General features: G+C 43.9%; 1 protein-coding gene across 1 annotated transcript; it reads right to left on the minus strand.

The window, feature by feature from the left end:
• Positions 1–7,473: 7,473 nt before the first annotated feature.
• LOC109874466 (tubulin beta-2A chain-like) lies at positions 7,474–15,762 on the minus strand. The gene is made up of 4 exons (XM_020466359.2): positions 15,538–15,762; positions 14,927–15,035; positions 9,553–9,663; positions 7,474–8,926 (listed from the first exon to the last, which is right to left on the minus strand). The coding sequence occupies exons 1-4, from the start codon at positions 15,592–15,594 to the stop codon at positions 7,833–7,835; spliced, it is 1,371 nt and encodes a 456-aa protein (XP_020321948.1). The 5' UTR covers positions 15,595–15,762; the 3' UTR covers positions 7,474–7,832.
• Between the last annotated feature and the right edge of the window lie 1,118 nt (positions 15,763–16,880).

Here is a 16,880-nt window from a genome sequence, read left to right on the forward strand (position 1 = left end):
CCACTCTAGCCCGGCCAATACGAAGGGCTGGCATGAACCGCACCGGGCTATGCACCCGCACTGGAAACACTGTGCGCTCCATAGCATAACACGGTGTCTGCCCGGTCTCTCTAGCCCACCGGAAAGCACAGGGAGTTTGCGCAGGTCTCCTACCTGGCATAGCCATACTCCCTGTAAGCCCCCCCCCCCAATAATTTTTTGGGGTTGCTTTTCGGGCTTCCTTGCCAACCGTGTTCCCTCGTATCGTCGGCTCCTATCTCCTGCTGCCTCTGCTTCCTCCTTGGGGCGGCGATATTCACCAGGCTGAGCCCAGGGTCCTCTTCCGTCTAATATCATCTCCCAAGACCAGAAGTCCTTATATCGCTGCTCCTCACGATTAACAGGGAGAGTTGGCTCAGGTCTGACTCCTGACTCTGCCACTCTCTCCCTGAGCCCCCCCCCAATACATTTTTGGGGCTGCTTTTCGGGTTTCGCTCTGCGCCGCCGTGTCTGTTTCTCTAACTCCATACGCCTATAGCCCTCTTCGCACTGCTCTAGCGAATCCCAGGCGGGCTCAGGCACTCTCTCTGGGTCGGCCGCCCACCTGTCTATTTCTTCCCACGTCGTATACTCTAATCCTCTGCTGTCCATAACGTCCTCCTTTCGCTGCTGCCTGTTAACACGCTGCTCGGTCCGAGTGTGGTGGGTGATTCTGTAACGGCGTTCTTCGTTTGTCGAAAGAGAGTCGGAATGCAGCGTGGTGGTTACTCATGACTTTAATGAAAATAGTGACACATGAAATAACTTATAAATACAAAAAAACAACAAACGGAACGTGAAGCCTAATTACAGCCTATCTGGTGAAACTACACAGAGACAGGAACGATCACCCACAAAATACAAAGTGAAACTCAGGCTACCTAAATATGGTTCCCTATCAGAGACAACAAGAATCACCTGACTCTGATCGAGAACCGCCTGAGAACCGCCTCAGGCAGCCAAGCCTACACTCGACACACCCCTAATCAACCACAATCCCAATGCCTACAAAAACCCCCAATACGACAACACAATAACCCCATGTCACACCCTGGCCTGAACAAATAATTAAAGAAAACACAAAATACTAAGACCAAGGCGTGACAGTTTCCAAGCGGGACATACAAAATTATTGTACCAGAGAAGTGTGGGACCCGTCAAAAAGACCCTATTTTTCTCTTATATTTTAAATTTTAAGCCAAAGAGTGTAATGTTTTTCTGTTGGGTCTCATATGCATTAATTTATCCCATGATATTCAAGTTATTGATGCATAGGTAATATTATTTTGGGAAAATGTACATTAAATTATGCCTATATTTTTGTTCATCTCAACATTCGAGCTAAAAATGGAGATTATGTAAGATTTTTACCGTGGGCTTGGCTTATTATGCACTGATATGCATTAAAGCAGGGTTGTCAAATGTGTTTTGCCCCTGGGGCCACATTCACTATTCAACGAGGTTCGGGTGGCTGCATTTAAAATGTGTTATATTTCTCGCCGTGAAAATGTTTTTTTTTCTCTATCCATAGTTTGGGGAATTTTCAATGCTCCCTGACTGTCTTTCATTTCAGTGATTATTAGCGAGCTGGACACAGTCACGTTTCTGTACGAATGTAGGTCCATTATCAATTCTACACAGTTTCAATTTGGTTTTAGTCATTTTAATGTATATTGATAACATACTGTTTTATCAATAGTTTGTATCCCCCCACAAATTATATATATATATTTATTGTTGTTTTTTTACTCAAAGAACCCGCGGGCGTTATGTTAGACACCCCTGCATTAAAGTTTGAGATTGATGTTGACCTGGCTGCAAGCTTTCATATCTAATATATTATACTGTATGCGTCATGAGATATGGTGTCTGCCTGCAGTATGCCTGTCCTTCATTGTGAGCTAAAAAGTTTGAAATGTTTTCTGATTTTGAGAGAATAATACACTTGAACATATACCATACACATTCAGTTAGTCATGTGTTATGGTTTCATTGTAACGGTTTTCTTCTGGGGAAAGAGAGGCGGACCAAAACGCAGCATGGTTACTTGTAAACATCTTTAATAAAGATGAACAATCTACAAAACAAGAAATGTGAAAAAACCAAAACAGCCCTATCTGGTGCAACAAACACAGAGACAAGAACAATCACCCACGAAACACTCAAAGAATATGGCTGCCTAAATATGGTTCCCAATCAGAGACAACGATAAACACCTGATTGAGAACCACTCTAGGCAACCATAGACTTACCTAGAGTACTACTCTAACCACAATCCCATAACTACAAACAACCCCAGACAAAACAAACCACATAAATCCCCATGTCACACCCTGGCCTCACCAAAATACTAACGAAAACACAGAATACTAAGGCCAGGGCGTGACATTCATGCAATTTCTTTCTTAGAATCTCGCTCCTGTAGTGTTTCAGTGGTTCTTCTGGAGATTGAGAGTGGAAAATCCTGTTTTATAGTATCACTCTTATCACACCTTGACATCTTTACATACTGTATTTCAGATGTTATCACTGCTCAACCGAAAAAATAATAAAGATGGCTCTACCAAAGAGGACTTTACAAGTGTTAACCAGTTTTCAAACGACACACTGACTCACCTCCCACCACCCACTCACAGAATTCATTGGGAAATCTATTGATTTTCAGAGTTGATCACTGATGTCTGTCAGGAACAATATTATCACAGATTAAGTACCAGAGAAATGTTAAAGGAGTATTTGATTCCATAAGGATGTTAAAACCAGCTGGATTGCTACTGTGATATGGTGCTGGACTCTTAATTCAGAACAATGTAATGAGAAGTTGGGGGAGGGGGCTTCTGTCTAAACTGCTGCTGTTTGCAATGGGCAGGGGTGTAGTGCTGCTGGAGCACGCTTTCAATTTGAGAATACACAGATCTGGTAACAAAAAAATCTGGAAAATGATTTATGAAGCTGAATCATTGTCCCACAAGATCACATAATGATGAATGAGTATTTTACACAACAAAACTGACTATACTACCACAGCATATTAGGCTTATAACGTTACTGTTACACCAAAAACACCTCTTTTCTAGTGAGATTTTAGGAGCTGAAACTGAATAGTAGCATTTATTTTCTCATGTGGTCAGAACGCTACAGTGTGCGTCACTAGGCAGGATACATGTTTATATGTAAAAAAAAAACAAGACAGGTTAAAAGTTTGTTGAAACCATCTGCTCTAATTCGCTCACGAAACAGTAATTGAAGAATATCTAAATGCATATTCTCAAGAAACTGCTTCAGATCAAACTATTGGCATGCGGACACAGTTTGGATATTTCACTAGTTAAAATGTGAAGAATTATCATTTACGATTGATGGTGACAATGGCTTATTTTGAAATGAGTTATTCCTAACTCAATGTTTAAGGCTATTAAAATAGAAAAATCAGGCTGACAGGCACTGGGGCATTCAGTTGCTGTTTGATTGAACATTAGAATGGGTAAACAAGTCACCTAAACAACTTTGAGCGTGGTATGATCGTCGAGTCCAGGCACGCCGGATCCAGTTTTTCACGCACGACAGTGTCTAGAGTTTATCAATAAGGGTGCGACAAACAAAAAATATCCAGTCAGTGGCAGTCCTGTGGACAAAAATAGCTTGTTGATAAGAGAATTTGAAGGAGAGTGGCCTGCGCAGTCTGCAGATCTCAACCCAGTAGAGCAGGTTTGGGATGAGATGGAACGGGCTGCTCGCTGCATGAATCTACCGCTGTCCAGTCTGCAGCAACTGTGCGATGCCATCCCGTTAGCATGGACCAACATCCCTGTGGAATGTTTCCGACACCTTGTAGAATACCCTGAAGAATTCAGGCTGTTCTGGAGACAAAGGGGGACCGACCCGGTACTAGATGGGTGTACCTAATAAACTGTATAATACCATGGCATATGCTAACATACATATGAATAATGCAGTACAGTGTTATATGAAAATTGGTGATATAGGCAGGAGACCTGTCATGTTCGTTTGTATAGACGGACCAAGGTGCAGCGTATGTTGAGTTCCACATAATTTATTAAAGAAAGTGAAACTCAGCAAAGACAAAAACAAATAAACAATAAACTAATAACGAACTGTGACTACAGGGAATGCTACGTAGAATGCTACTCTACCATAGAAAATAAAGGCTTTCTATGGTCAGGACGTGCCTCCCCCTCAAAGGTGCAGACTCCGACCGCAAAACCTGAAACAAGAAGGGAGGGTTAGGTGGGGAGGGTATCTAGTGTCGGTGGTGGCTCTGGTGCGGGGCAAAGGACCCGCTCATCCCGCAGATCCAGCCATGGACCCAGGCTGAATACTGTGCCTGGACTGGACCTAGGTGCAGAAGACTCCTGCCATGGAGCGGGACTGGACGCCGTGTCCGGACTGGGCATCGGCGCAGAGGAAGGCTCCTGCCATGGAGCTGGACTGGACGCCATGTTTGGACTGGGCATCGGCGCAGGGGAAGACTCCTGCCATGGAGCTGGACTGGACGCCGTGTCTGGACTGGACATCGGCGCAGGGGAAGACTCCTGCCATGGAGCCTGACTGGACGCCATGTCTGGACTGGGCATCGGAGGTTTCGGCCTGGGAACTGTCGCCGGAAGCTCTGGACTGGGAACTGTCGCGTAAGCTCTGGACTGGGAACTGTCGCCGTAAGCTCTGGACTGGGAACTGTCGCCGTAAGCTCTGGACTGGGAACTGTCGCCGTAAGCTCTGGACTGGGAACTGTCGCCGTAAGCTCTGGACTGGGAACTGTCGCCGTAAGCTCTGGACTGGGAACTGTCGCCGTAAGCCCTGGACTGGGAACTGTCGCCGTAAGCTCTGGACTGGGAACTGTCGCCGTAAGCTCTGGACTGGGAACTGTCGCCGTAAGCTCTGGACTGGGAATTGTCGCCAGGAGCTCTTGACTGGGAACTGTCGCCGGAAGCTCTGGACTGGGGATCGTTGCAGGAAGCCTTGTGCGTGGGGCCAGCACTGGTGGTAGAGGGCTGGTGACAAGCACCTCAGGGCGAGGAGCAGGCACAGGACGTACTGGACTGGGAAGTCGCACTGGAGGCCTAGTGCATGGAGCCGGGACAGGTGGCGCCAGACTGGTGACACGCACTTCAGGGCGAGTGCGAGGAGCAGGCACATGACGTACCTGACTGGGAACACACACTTCAGGGAGAGTGCGAGGAGCAGGCACAGGTTGTACCGGACTGGGGACACGCACTTGAGGGAGAGTGCGAGGAGCAGGCACAGGACGTACCGGGCTGTGGAGACGTACTGGAGACCTGATGCATATAGCTGGCATCAATGGTACTGGTACTCGCCCGGTAAGTGCGAGGAGCTGGCACAGGACGTACTGGGCTGTGAAAGCGCACTGGAGACCTGGAGACCTGGCATCAATTGTACCGGTACTTTAACACACTTCTCAGGACGAGTACGGGGAGCTGACTCAGATGGCATCGGGCGGCTAACACGCTCCTTAGGGCGAATGCCGTGCATACTACGCCAAACCAACAGCTCACTCGCTTCACTCTCCTCCAATTTATCCAACAACTCCTCGAAGGTCTCTAACTCTCCCCTCCGTTCACTCTCCTCCAATTTATCCAATAACACCTCAACGGTCTCTGACTCACCCCTCAACTTCGCCGAACACCAAGTGTGTACCCCCCCCCAAAACAATTTTGAGGCTGCTTCTTGGGCTTGCGTCGTGGCCGCGGACCCTGGCGTTGTCGCTGTTCTCCCTTCTCTCCTTGCGTCTCCTGCCATGGTAGGCGATCCTGTCCTGCCAGGATTTCTTCCCAAGTCCAGGATCCCTTCCCATCCAGAATCTCTTCCCAAGTCCAGGATACTTCCTCCTCCTGGGCACGCTGCTTGTTCCTTTGTTGATGGAATATTCTGTCACGTTCATTTGTATAGACGGACAATGGTGCAGCGTATGTTGAGTTCCACATAATTTATTAAAGAAAGTGAAACTTAGTAAAGACTAAAACAAATAAACAATAAACTAATAACGAACCGTGACTACAGAGAATGCTACGTGCACTAACTCAGAACAATATCCCATAACACACAGGTGTAAAGAAATGCTACTTAAGTATGATCCCCAAAGAGACAACGATAGCCAGCTGCCTCTAATTGGGAATCATACCAAAACACCAACATAGAAAAAACAAACTAGAACCCCACATAGAATATATAAACTAGACTAAACCCTTAGTCACACCCTGACCTACTCTACCATAGAAAATAAGGACTTTCTATGGTCAGGGCATGACAAGACCTCACATAATGTGCCAGATAGGTGACCTGATCTCAGATGTTCTATTCTAAGCTAATATGACAGACAAGTGACGCATACAGTATTACTCCTATGGTCTGATGTAAAAGACAGGAGACTGATGGTAAGAGGCAAAAGGTTGTAATGTGCATAATCAACACTGGGGTTGCGGCACTTATAGTCTGAGTAAATTCAGACAGATTATAGTTACTCTGGGGACACACCTGCATATATCACAATGTCACTTTTGATGTACCTGGAACAGGTTAACATTAGTAAGAAAGTGACCCTAACCCTTTTTCGTCCACACAGAAATAAACCTAACCCTAACTTCACGTCCACACCCAGTCTCAACCCTTGCCATAACCTAAGACTGGCCTACCTGTGGTTTTGAGTCTTCCTGTTGGTTTCTAATGTATCTGTCTCTGCTACGTCCTCCTAGGTAACCACACGATCTTTCAATTGACAAGAGCATCTTTCCCCCAGTTGTGTCTGAATTTGCCAAGAGGTGGATAACATTATACTAACAACATTCTGCCTGGTCTGCCTTTTTAGATGGCTGCTGTCAAAATAGAACAACTTCAGTCTTCAAGTATTTATGGACCGCAGAGCAATGAAAAAGACAACCGATTTACTGTACCTCTAACAAAGTGGAAACTCTTGAGCCGTGCCAGAGGACCTTTATGTAAATGATATCAAGCAAATTGAGCAGGTGGAATAAAGGTGTGTAATATTGTGATGAACCAATATGTAAATATCCTATTAGGTTTGCATGTTCAAAGATTTGCATTATTAGCAAAAAATTCTGCCATTGGAAGAGAGTATCCTATGTCCCCACACATGAAACCCGATGATTGGATAGTCACCATGTCTGGCCAGCCCTAAATCAGATTGGCTATCTGACAGATCATGATGAGGAATAAAAAATTATCTAGGTATTTCAATCAAAAAGACATGCCTCCTGTCCCAGACAGACAGAGAAAACAAGCCAATAGTCAAGTTGACTCACATTTCATGCTTACCTTGCATTAAAACCAGAAAACATATATTTTTCTTATTGTATCTATTTGTCTTCATTACCCCATGAAAAGTCTGGATTGTTCATTGTATCTCATCTGCTGAATACAATGAGCATTCCCATGAAAAGAAGGCTAACGAGAGTGATATTCATAGGACAGGACCATTTTATTTTGCGACAGAAAATGCATTCTGAGGTAAATGTTACAAAACTCGGTTTCGATAGTGTAACGATGTTGTTTTTATTTACATTGACACAGCATCAAATGGAAAACCAATGACATTTATAATACTCACATAATTGTTATGATTCACTTATGGTCTTCGAGACATATTTGAAGAACAATGAAATGCAATAGTAGTAGTCTTTAGGCTAAACAGCTACAATATACAGTATCTTGACACGACAATAACTCATTCTGCCCCTCTATCCTTCCATACCTATTGATCATTTAAAGTGACTGGTGGATATAACATAGACTGCTGTGATGCTTCTACCCGGCATCCCTCAGTGGCGGACATCATGGTGCTGATGGACATCCTGATCCGCATCCTCCAACTCGTCTTCCTCGTACTCGCCCACTTCGTCAGCAGTGGCGTCCTGGTACTGCTGGTACTCAGACACCAGATCATTCATGTTGCTCTCAGCCTCAGTGAACTCCATCTCGTCCATACCCTCTCCGGTGTACCAGTGAAGGAAGGCCTTACGGCGGAACATGGCGGTGAACTGCTCAGAGATCCTTCTAAACAGCTCCTGGATGGCCGTGCTGTTGCCGATGAAGGTGGCGGACATCTTGAGGCCACGGGGCGGGATGTCGCAGACGGCCGTCTTCACGTTGTTGGGGATCCACTCTACGAAGTAGCTGCTGTTCTTGTTCTGCACGCTCAACATCTGCTCATCCACTTCCTTCATGGACATGCGCCCGCGGAAGATGGCGGCAACAGTGAGGTAGCGGCCGTGGCGAGGGTCGCAGGCGGCCATCATGTTTTTGGCGTCAAACATCTGCTGGGTCAGCTCGGGCACGGAGAGGGCACGGTACTGCTGGCTCCCCCTGCTGGTCAGAGGGGCAAAGCCGGGCATGAAGAAGTGGAGGCGGGGGAAGGGCACCATGTTGACGGCTAGTTTGCGGAGGTCGGCATTGAGCTGACCGGGGAAGCGCAAGCAGGTGGTGACCCCGCTCATGGTGGCCGACACCAAGTGGTTGAGGTCTCCGTAGGTGGGTGTGGTGAGTTTGAGGGTACGAAAGCAGATGTCATAGAGAGCCTCGTTGTCTATGCTGAAGGTCTCATCAGTGTTCTCCACCAGCTGGTGGACTGACAGGGTGGCGTTGTAGGGCTCCACCACCGTGTCGGACACCTTGGGTGAGGGCATGACGCTGAAGGTGTTCATGATGCGGTCAGGGTACTCCTCGCGGATCTTGCTGATGAGCAGGGTGCCCATGCCAGAGCCAGTGCCCCCTCCCAGGGAGTGGGTGAGCTGGAAGCCCTGGAGGCAGTCACAGTTCTCAGACTCCTTCCTGACTACGTCCAGGACAGAGTCTACCAGCTCTGCTCCCTCTGTGTAGTGGCCTTTAGCCCAGTTGTTACCAGCTCCACTCTGACCTGAAAGACCCATGAAAACCTGGGTTAGAGACATAGCATCTTTGTGCTAGTAAACATCTAGCCATACATCTAGGAGAATGAAACGCAAGTCACCAGTAACAGGTATATGCATTGTGTACATTATTTATTCATTTCCAGTGAAAGAGAAAATTCCATTCCATTGAAACAACATTGAATAATTTGTATCTAATAAAAGTATTGTTTTAATCTAATTGTACTGATGTGAGTGTAAGCCTACTATAATTTTTTCAGTATTTTAGGTAAGGTGTCCTGGGGCGGATTTTTTTTTAGCTCAATATCCCCATCCTGATTAGCACTGCAGCAGTAGCAGTATGGACTGCATTCTGCTGAGTCGCCATTCTGGCTGTCTCTGCCTGACACAACTGCAGAAACGTTGCACAGAGAACATACTGTACATCTATGTGAAAGGTAAACTAAGCTTCGATTCAAAGGACATGACAGTGAATGCTGTCACAGACATTACATGCTTTGGGTCAAAGATGGAAGAGCTGATGAAGACATGATGATGACCAATTGGACAAGACAGCACAGACAGATCTGGGACCAGGCTAGGCGAGATAGCACAAAAAGATATGGAATTCGGCTAGATGATAACCACTACTCACCAAAGACAAAGTTGTCTGGTCTGAAGAGCTGGCCGAAGGGCCCGGAGCGTACAGAGTCCATGGTGCCTGGCTCCAGATCCACCAGGATGGCCCGGGGGACAAACTTGTTACCTGTGGGGGGAGGAGAGGCAGGGGCATCAGGGGTGTATTCATTAGTCAGATTTCGTTGCACAACGGAAACAGTTTACTCCAAACCATTTACTACCCTGGGTGAGATAGCATGGTGAAGCCACATCAGAGGGCACAACCTACACAGTAAACATTGATTCTGAGATAATTTATCCAAACTGTTCTAAGGAAATATCTTGCTCCCCACTTGCATTTGGGACTATGGAAATAGAGACGGTGTGTTTATACAAACGGTTGGCCTTTTTATACAAAGGAAACAGAGGGCAAATACTAGGCATCCCCTGACCATGCTCTCCTGCACAGCTTATTAAGCAGAGCAAAGCACAGACCGCCTCTGATTCTCTTTCTCTCTCTCACTCTCTCTCTGTCTCACTCTCTCACTTAGCCTCATTTGCAGACTGCAGCACCTTGCAGCACAAAGAACTTCCTAGCTCCAGTCCAGAGTAGGGAGGGGGAATAAAATGTGCTGTGCAGAATTGATTCAGACCAAGATGAAATCTCCCAGACCAGAATAGAAAGAGGAGTGGGAGGCCCCGGTGCACAAGCGAGCAAGAGAACAAGTACATTAGAGTGTCTAGTTTGAGAAACAGATGCCTCACCAGTCCTCAACTGGCAGCTTCATTAAATAGTACTCACAAAACACCAGTCTCAACATCAACAGTGCAGAGGCAACTCCGGGATGCTGGCCTTCTAAGACAGAGTTCCTCTGTCCAGTGTCTTTGTTCTTTTGCCTATCTTAATCTTTTCTTTTTACTGGCCAGTCTGAGATATTGCTTTTTCTTTTCTACTCTGCCTAGAAGGCCAGCATCCCGGAGTCGCCTCTTCACTGTTGACGTTGAGGCTGGTGTTTTGCGGGTTTGTGGATCAGAAGTTTACATACACTCAATTAGTATTTGGTAGCATTGCCTTTAAATTGTTTAACTTGGGTCAAACGTTTTGGCTAGCCTTCAAAAAGCTTCCAAGAATAAGTTGGGTGACTTTTCGCCCATTCCTCCTGACAGAGCTGGTGTAACTGAGTCAGGTTTGTAGGTCTCCTTGCTCGCACACGCTTTTTCAGTTCTGCCCACAAATGTTCTATGGGATTGAGGTCAGGGCTTTGTGATGGCCACTCCAATACCTTGACTTTGTTGTCCTTAAGCCATTTTTCCACAACTTTGGAAGTATGCTTGGGGTTATTGTCCATTTGAAAGACCTATTTGAGACCAAGCTTTAACTTCCTGACTGATGTCTTGAGATGTTGCTTCAATATATCTACAAAATTTTCCTCCCTCATGATGCCATTTATTTTGTGAAGTGCACCAGTCCCTCCTGCAGCAAAGCCCCCCCCCACACAACATAATGCTGCCACCCCTGTTCTTCACGGTTGGGATGGTGTTCTCAGCTTGCAATCCTCCCCCTTTCTCCTCCAAACATAACAATGGTCATTATAGCCAAACAGTTCTATTTTTGTTTCATCGGACCAGAGGACATTTCTCCAAAAAGTACAATCTTTGTCCTCATGTGCAGTTGCAAACTGTAGTCTGGCTTTTTATGGCGGTTTTTGAGCAGTGTTTTCTTCCTTGCTGAGCGGCCTTTCAGGTTATGTCAATATAGGACTCATTTTACTGTGGATATAGATACTTTTGGACCTGTTTCCTCTAACATCTTCACAGGGTCCTTTGCTGTAGTTGTGGGATTGAATTGCACTTTTTGCAATACTTTTTTGCAGTACGTTCATCTCTATGAGACAGAACAATTCTCCTTCCTGAGTAGTATGATGACTGCGTAGTCCCATAGTGTTTAAACGTGCATACTATTGTTTGTACAGATGAACAAGGTACCTTCAGGCATTTGTAATCTGCTCCCAAAGATGAACCAGACTTTTTTCTGAGGTCTTGGCTGATTTCTTTTGATTTTCCCATGATGTTAAGCAAAGAGTTTGAAGGTAGGCCTTGAAATACATCCAAAGGTACACCTTCAATTGACTCAAATGATGACATTTACCCTATCGGAAGCTTCTAAAGCCATGACATCATTTTCAGGGATTTTCCAAGCTGTTTATGTAAACTTCTGAAACACTGGAATTGTGATACAGTGAATTATAAGTGAAATAATCTGTCTGTAAACAATTGTTGGAGAAATGACTTGTGTCATGCACAGAGTAAATGTCCTAATCGACTTGCAAAAATTATAGTTTGTTAACAAGAAATTTGTGGAGTTGTTGAAAAACTAGTATTAATGACTCCAACCTAAGTGTATGTAAACTCCCGACTTTAACTGTAGTAACCAAAAAAGTGTTAAACAAACCAAAATATATTTTATATTTGAGATTTTTCAAAGTAGCAACCCTTTGCCTTGATGACAGCTTTGCACACTCTTGGCATTCTCTCAACCAGCTTCATGAGGTTGATTTCAATGGCTTTCAATTAACAGGTGTGGCTTGTTTAAAGTCAATTTGTGGAATTTCTTTCCTTCTTCACGTGTTTGAGCCAATTAGTAGTGTTGTGACAAGGTAGGGTTGGTATACAGAAGATAGCCCTATTTGGTAAAAGACCAAGTCCATATTATGGCAAGAACAGCTCAAATAATCAAAGAGAAATTACAGTCTATCGTTACTTTAAGACAATCTGAAAAATGTTAAGAAGTTTCTTCAAGTGCAGTCACAAAAACCATCAAGCGCTATGATGAAACTGGCTCTCATGCGGATCGCCACAGGAAAGGAAGACCCAGAGTTACTTCTGCTGCAGAGGATAAGTTCATTAGAGTTAACTGCACCTCAGGTTGTAGCCCAAATAAATGCTTCACAGATTTCAAGTAACAGACACATCTCAACATCAACTGTTCAGAGGAGACTGCGTGAATCAGGCCTTCATGGTCGAATTGCTGCAAAGAAACCACTACTAAATGACACCAATAAGAAGAAAAAACTTGCTTGGGGCAAGAATCACGAGCAATGGACATAAGACCGGTGGAAATGTGTCCTTTGGTCTGATGAATGTGAATTTGAGTTGTTTGGTTTCAACCACCGTGCCTTTGTGAGACGCTGCATCATATGACATGGCCTTCACAATCACCCGTCCTCAACCCAATTTAGATGATTTGGGATGAGTTGGACCGCAGAGTGAAGAAAAAGCAGCCAACATGTCATGCCCTGGCCATAGAGAGGCTTTTATTCTCTATTTTGGGTAGGCCAGGGTATGAGTAGGGTGGGCAGTCTAGTTTATTTCTTTCTATGTTTTCTGTTTCTATGTTTTGGCTGGGCATGGTTCTCAATCAGAGACAGCTGTCTATCGTTGCCTCTGATTGGGAATCATACTTAGGCAGCCTTTTTTCCTTTTGTATTTGTGGGTAGTTGTCTCCGTTTGTGCCTTACGGAGCTTCACATTCGTTTTTGTTGTTCATTGTTTTGTTGGCAACATTTAAAAATAAAGGAAAATGTACGCTCACCATGCTGCACCTTGGTCCGGTCATTTTCAAGACGACGTGCATGAGACAACAAGTTCTCCTTCAAGACAATTAGAAAATCATTCCTCATAAAGCTCTTTGAGAGAATGCCAAGAGTGTGCAAAGCTGTCATCAAGGCAAAGGGTGGCTACTTTGAAGAATCTCAAATCTAAAATATATTTAGATTTGTTTAACACTTTTTTGGTTACTACATGATTCCATATGTGTTATTTCATAGTTTTGATGTCTTCACTATTATTCGACTATGTAGAAAATAGTCGAAATAAAGAAAAACCCTTGAATGAGTAGGTGTGTCTAAACTTTGACTGGTACTGTATGTGCAACTTTATGTGGTATTTGGGTTGCTATAACATTGGTTTGAAGTGACATTGAGGATTTGTAAGCATCCTGCCATAAAGGTAAAAAGAAAAATAGGCCCTGCCACTCCCATTGTTTCACTAGCAGCAATGCTAATTCTGGCTGTGGGGTAAGTAAATAAAGAAAACTAAGCCATGTTTTTGGTCATTGTCACTCAGGATCAATGGATTAATAACTTTTTGTGAATACAATTAAGTATATTTAAATGTTGTTGTTCTGCCCTTTAAATGGCAGTCGTTTTTTGCCACATAAATTTGACAAAATTAGTATTTAGTACCAAAAGTCTAAAAACTAAAAGATACTACAATCAAATGATGGTCAATCTGCTTTTTAGTACTTTGTAGTTTGGAAAAAAGCTGCACATTATTTATGGGAAAATGTTATATTTTTGTTTTCCAGAATATGCTAATTAACTGTAATTTTGCAAATATAACCATCTGTTTAGTTATTTTAATTTGATTTCAGATAACATTATTTACATGTCTAATTATATTTTGATAAGAATTAATTTTACATTTTCTATGAAGGTTGCTTTTTCCAATAGATTACTCTTGGGGACAATGACCCTAGTTGGTAATCCATGTATATAAAATATGTTGGTAGTATGAGGGTTAACGTGCTGCTACACACATCTCTCTATGAATTAGTGCCTTGTTATTTTAGGAAACTTTCTATCGATGAATGCACAATGCATGTACAATAATGGATGGCAGAGTTGCTCACACACATGCAAGCTCAATTTACGCCTGACAACTGTGAAATAAGAGGGATCAATACTGCTTAGCATTTGCACACACTGGGAATATGATCAGAGCTAACCACAGGACATGTTGGCCTCATAGGACCTAGGTTCTGCAGCCTGGTTGGTTTGTCACTTGCTTTGGCAATGTTAACATACGTTTCCCATGCCAATAAATTCCATTGAATGTAATATAGTGAGATAGAGGGAGAGAGGATAGAGGGAAAGAGAGAAAGAGAGGGATACATGATGCAGGAGAGAGATAGAGAGAAATATGTGATACAGGGAGAGAAATAACGAGGGAGGGAGGGAGATTGGCAGGTACCTGCTGCTGTCCTCATTTCCCCTGCCCTGCCAGAGAGGGATGGAGGGAGGGAGGGAGGGAGGGAGGGAGAGAGATTGGCAGGTACCTGCTGCTGTCCTCATTTCCCCTGCCCTGCCACAGGGCCCACTGCACTCAGACAGATATTATGGTTACAATGTCACATACTCAGTTTGGATTAGCCCTACAGAGCATGGCTTTGCAAATCCAATGAGGTCTGCAGTTTTTATCACCAGGGAATATTGATTTACTTTTGTTTTAATTTGGGGGAAAGCCAAGTGATATTACAGTGTGCTTATGGTTTATTATTTTCTTTAAACACATGTTCAGATGCACGCAGAGATTACTTCATGCACAGTCTAGACAAATAGATGCATATATACCCGATGCTTCATTGTAGTACACGTTTATCCTCTCCAGCTGCAGGTCACTGTCACCTTGGTAACTTCCGGTGGGGTCGATGCCGTGTTCGTCACTTATGACCTCCCAGAACTGTGAATAGGACAGAGATGTAGGTACTGCAACTGATGTTTAAAGGTTTGAACAAAGAGATAAATATTTTCTGTGCTCTGGCTATGACCTGTTCAAGACGCATTGAAAAATACCGAACGGTATTCGTTCGTAGCCCTATCCCTATTGCGCATGGTGATAGCATGACTCATCCGCCCAGATGCGCGACACCACTGCAGACACTTTGCCTCCTAGCCCAAGTCCATAGGACCACACCCATATCAATCGAATAGCATGCAATATTTATAAATAAATTAAATACTACTTTCCATAACACATTAGGCCAAAAATATTATACCAAAATACTGGATGGGTATTTGGGAATTTGATGTATTGGAAAATGCAGTGCGACATAGGCCTATTTTAAATAAAGTTACATGGGCGAAAAAAGCATGCAGGTCTCAACATTTCAAACACCTAACAAAATAGTTACTGCTCTATAACAACCACTGCGTCAGTATACAAATATAAACATGCCACCTACTTTGGCACCAATCTGGTTTCCACATTGCCCGGCCTGGATATGAACAATCTCCCTCATGATGATGCCTTGTGGGTGCAAGCAAACAGCAGCCTTTTGTCTCAGCTAACACCGATGTCCTCAACCTCTTTGCTACCCCTGCATGTGTCGCCTCTCAGCAGTTTTTACATTACTGGGGCAAGCAGTGAGCTCAGGGAGAGTCATCATGTTGATGCTGACGTCACACCGGCGCTGCATCCCAATCTCGCGCACCAGCCTATCAGCGGGCAACGAGCCAGTGGACTGGTTGAGGATGCTGCTGCATCACTTTTCATCTAAAACATGGCGCATTGTTATTATTTGCCAAGTTAAGGAAAATATCCCATAAATATCCCCTTGTTCAATGTAAGCTAGGCATCGTGCCCACCTTCTAGCTTGCCTTCCTGCATCTGTTTCAGTGTACATTATGTCCAATAGAGGTCCCTTTGGAGCTCTGCAACTACATCATCCACAATGTTGTCAATGCCATTCTCAAGACAGACATACTCGTTTTTATTGATCACTTGTTTAGTAGAGCGGGGAGTAGTTTACCCCTAGGAGCATGTGTACAGGGTATTGAGGTATTGTATGACATCATACAACAGGAAGTGGTTAAAATCTGAGTTTTCCAAGCAGAGAAATATATTGGCAGCATCAGTGGGTTAATAGTTGGTTGAGTAGAATGGTCTTATAATTTAAAGATCAATAAAAATAATAAATACTAAACCACATTTATGGAATGACTGTCTAGCACAGCCTCAATTCAATAAGCAAGTGACATATTGAAAACTGATCCTCAACATATAGCATCAACACACTTTATGCCCATGGCATGATCTTGGGATAGAGAGGACATCAACTGGTAAAACAAGGGACAACTCAAACACCTCAAAATTCAGTATCAAGAGGTGGCTTGAAAATAGTCTGAAGAAAAATTCACTCAACAAAGACCCAGGAATACACCATTCATCAATAAATAGTGAAGTTTATTACAACGTCACGTGGCTTATATACAAGTGCATTATTCAAAATCCCCAAATAAAAATTAAACTGGTAGTCTGTCATTTTTACATTCATTCATTCAAATCTTGCACCAACAGAAACTCTGTGCCATATTAGGGTTCTTTTTCATTTCACCAATATAGATGTTTGGTTGCATGTAGGATGAGTGAAGATTTGATCAGTTGAAAACCTGATTTGTTCAGTTGAAAACCCTTTCCAAACCACTGTATGATGGCACAACCTATGAACAACCTATGAACCTAGAGAAAATCATCTTTACCTGAATGTATTCTATGGTCTATTTACTTTCTCTGTTTAACTATAGC

The sequence above is a fragment of the Oncorhynchus kisutch genome, linkage group LG30 (genome assembly GCF_002021735.2).
Source record: "Oncorhynchus kisutch isolate 150728-3 linkage group LG30, Okis_V2, whole genome shotgun sequence".
In the NCBI taxonomy this organism is placed as follows: domain Eukaryota; kingdom Metazoa; phylum Chordata; class Actinopteri; order Salmoniformes; family Salmonidae; genus Oncorhynchus; species Oncorhynchus kisutch.

Bases quoted from the DNA above. Each gene is read 5' to 3' on its own strand.
- LOC109874466 (XM_020466359.2), bottom strand. From the start codon at position 15,594: ATGAGGGAGATTGTTCATATCCAGGCCGGGCAATGTGGAAACCAGATT. The intron at 15,036-15,537 runs GTAGGTGGCATG...TCCTATTCACAG, and splicing joins GAAACCAGATTGGTGCCAAA to TTCTGGGAGGTCATAAGTGA. The intron at 8,927-9,552 runs GTGAGTAGTGGT...TGGGTCTTTCAG, and splicing joins ACCAGACAACTTTGTCTTTG to GTCAGAGTGGAGCTGGTAAC.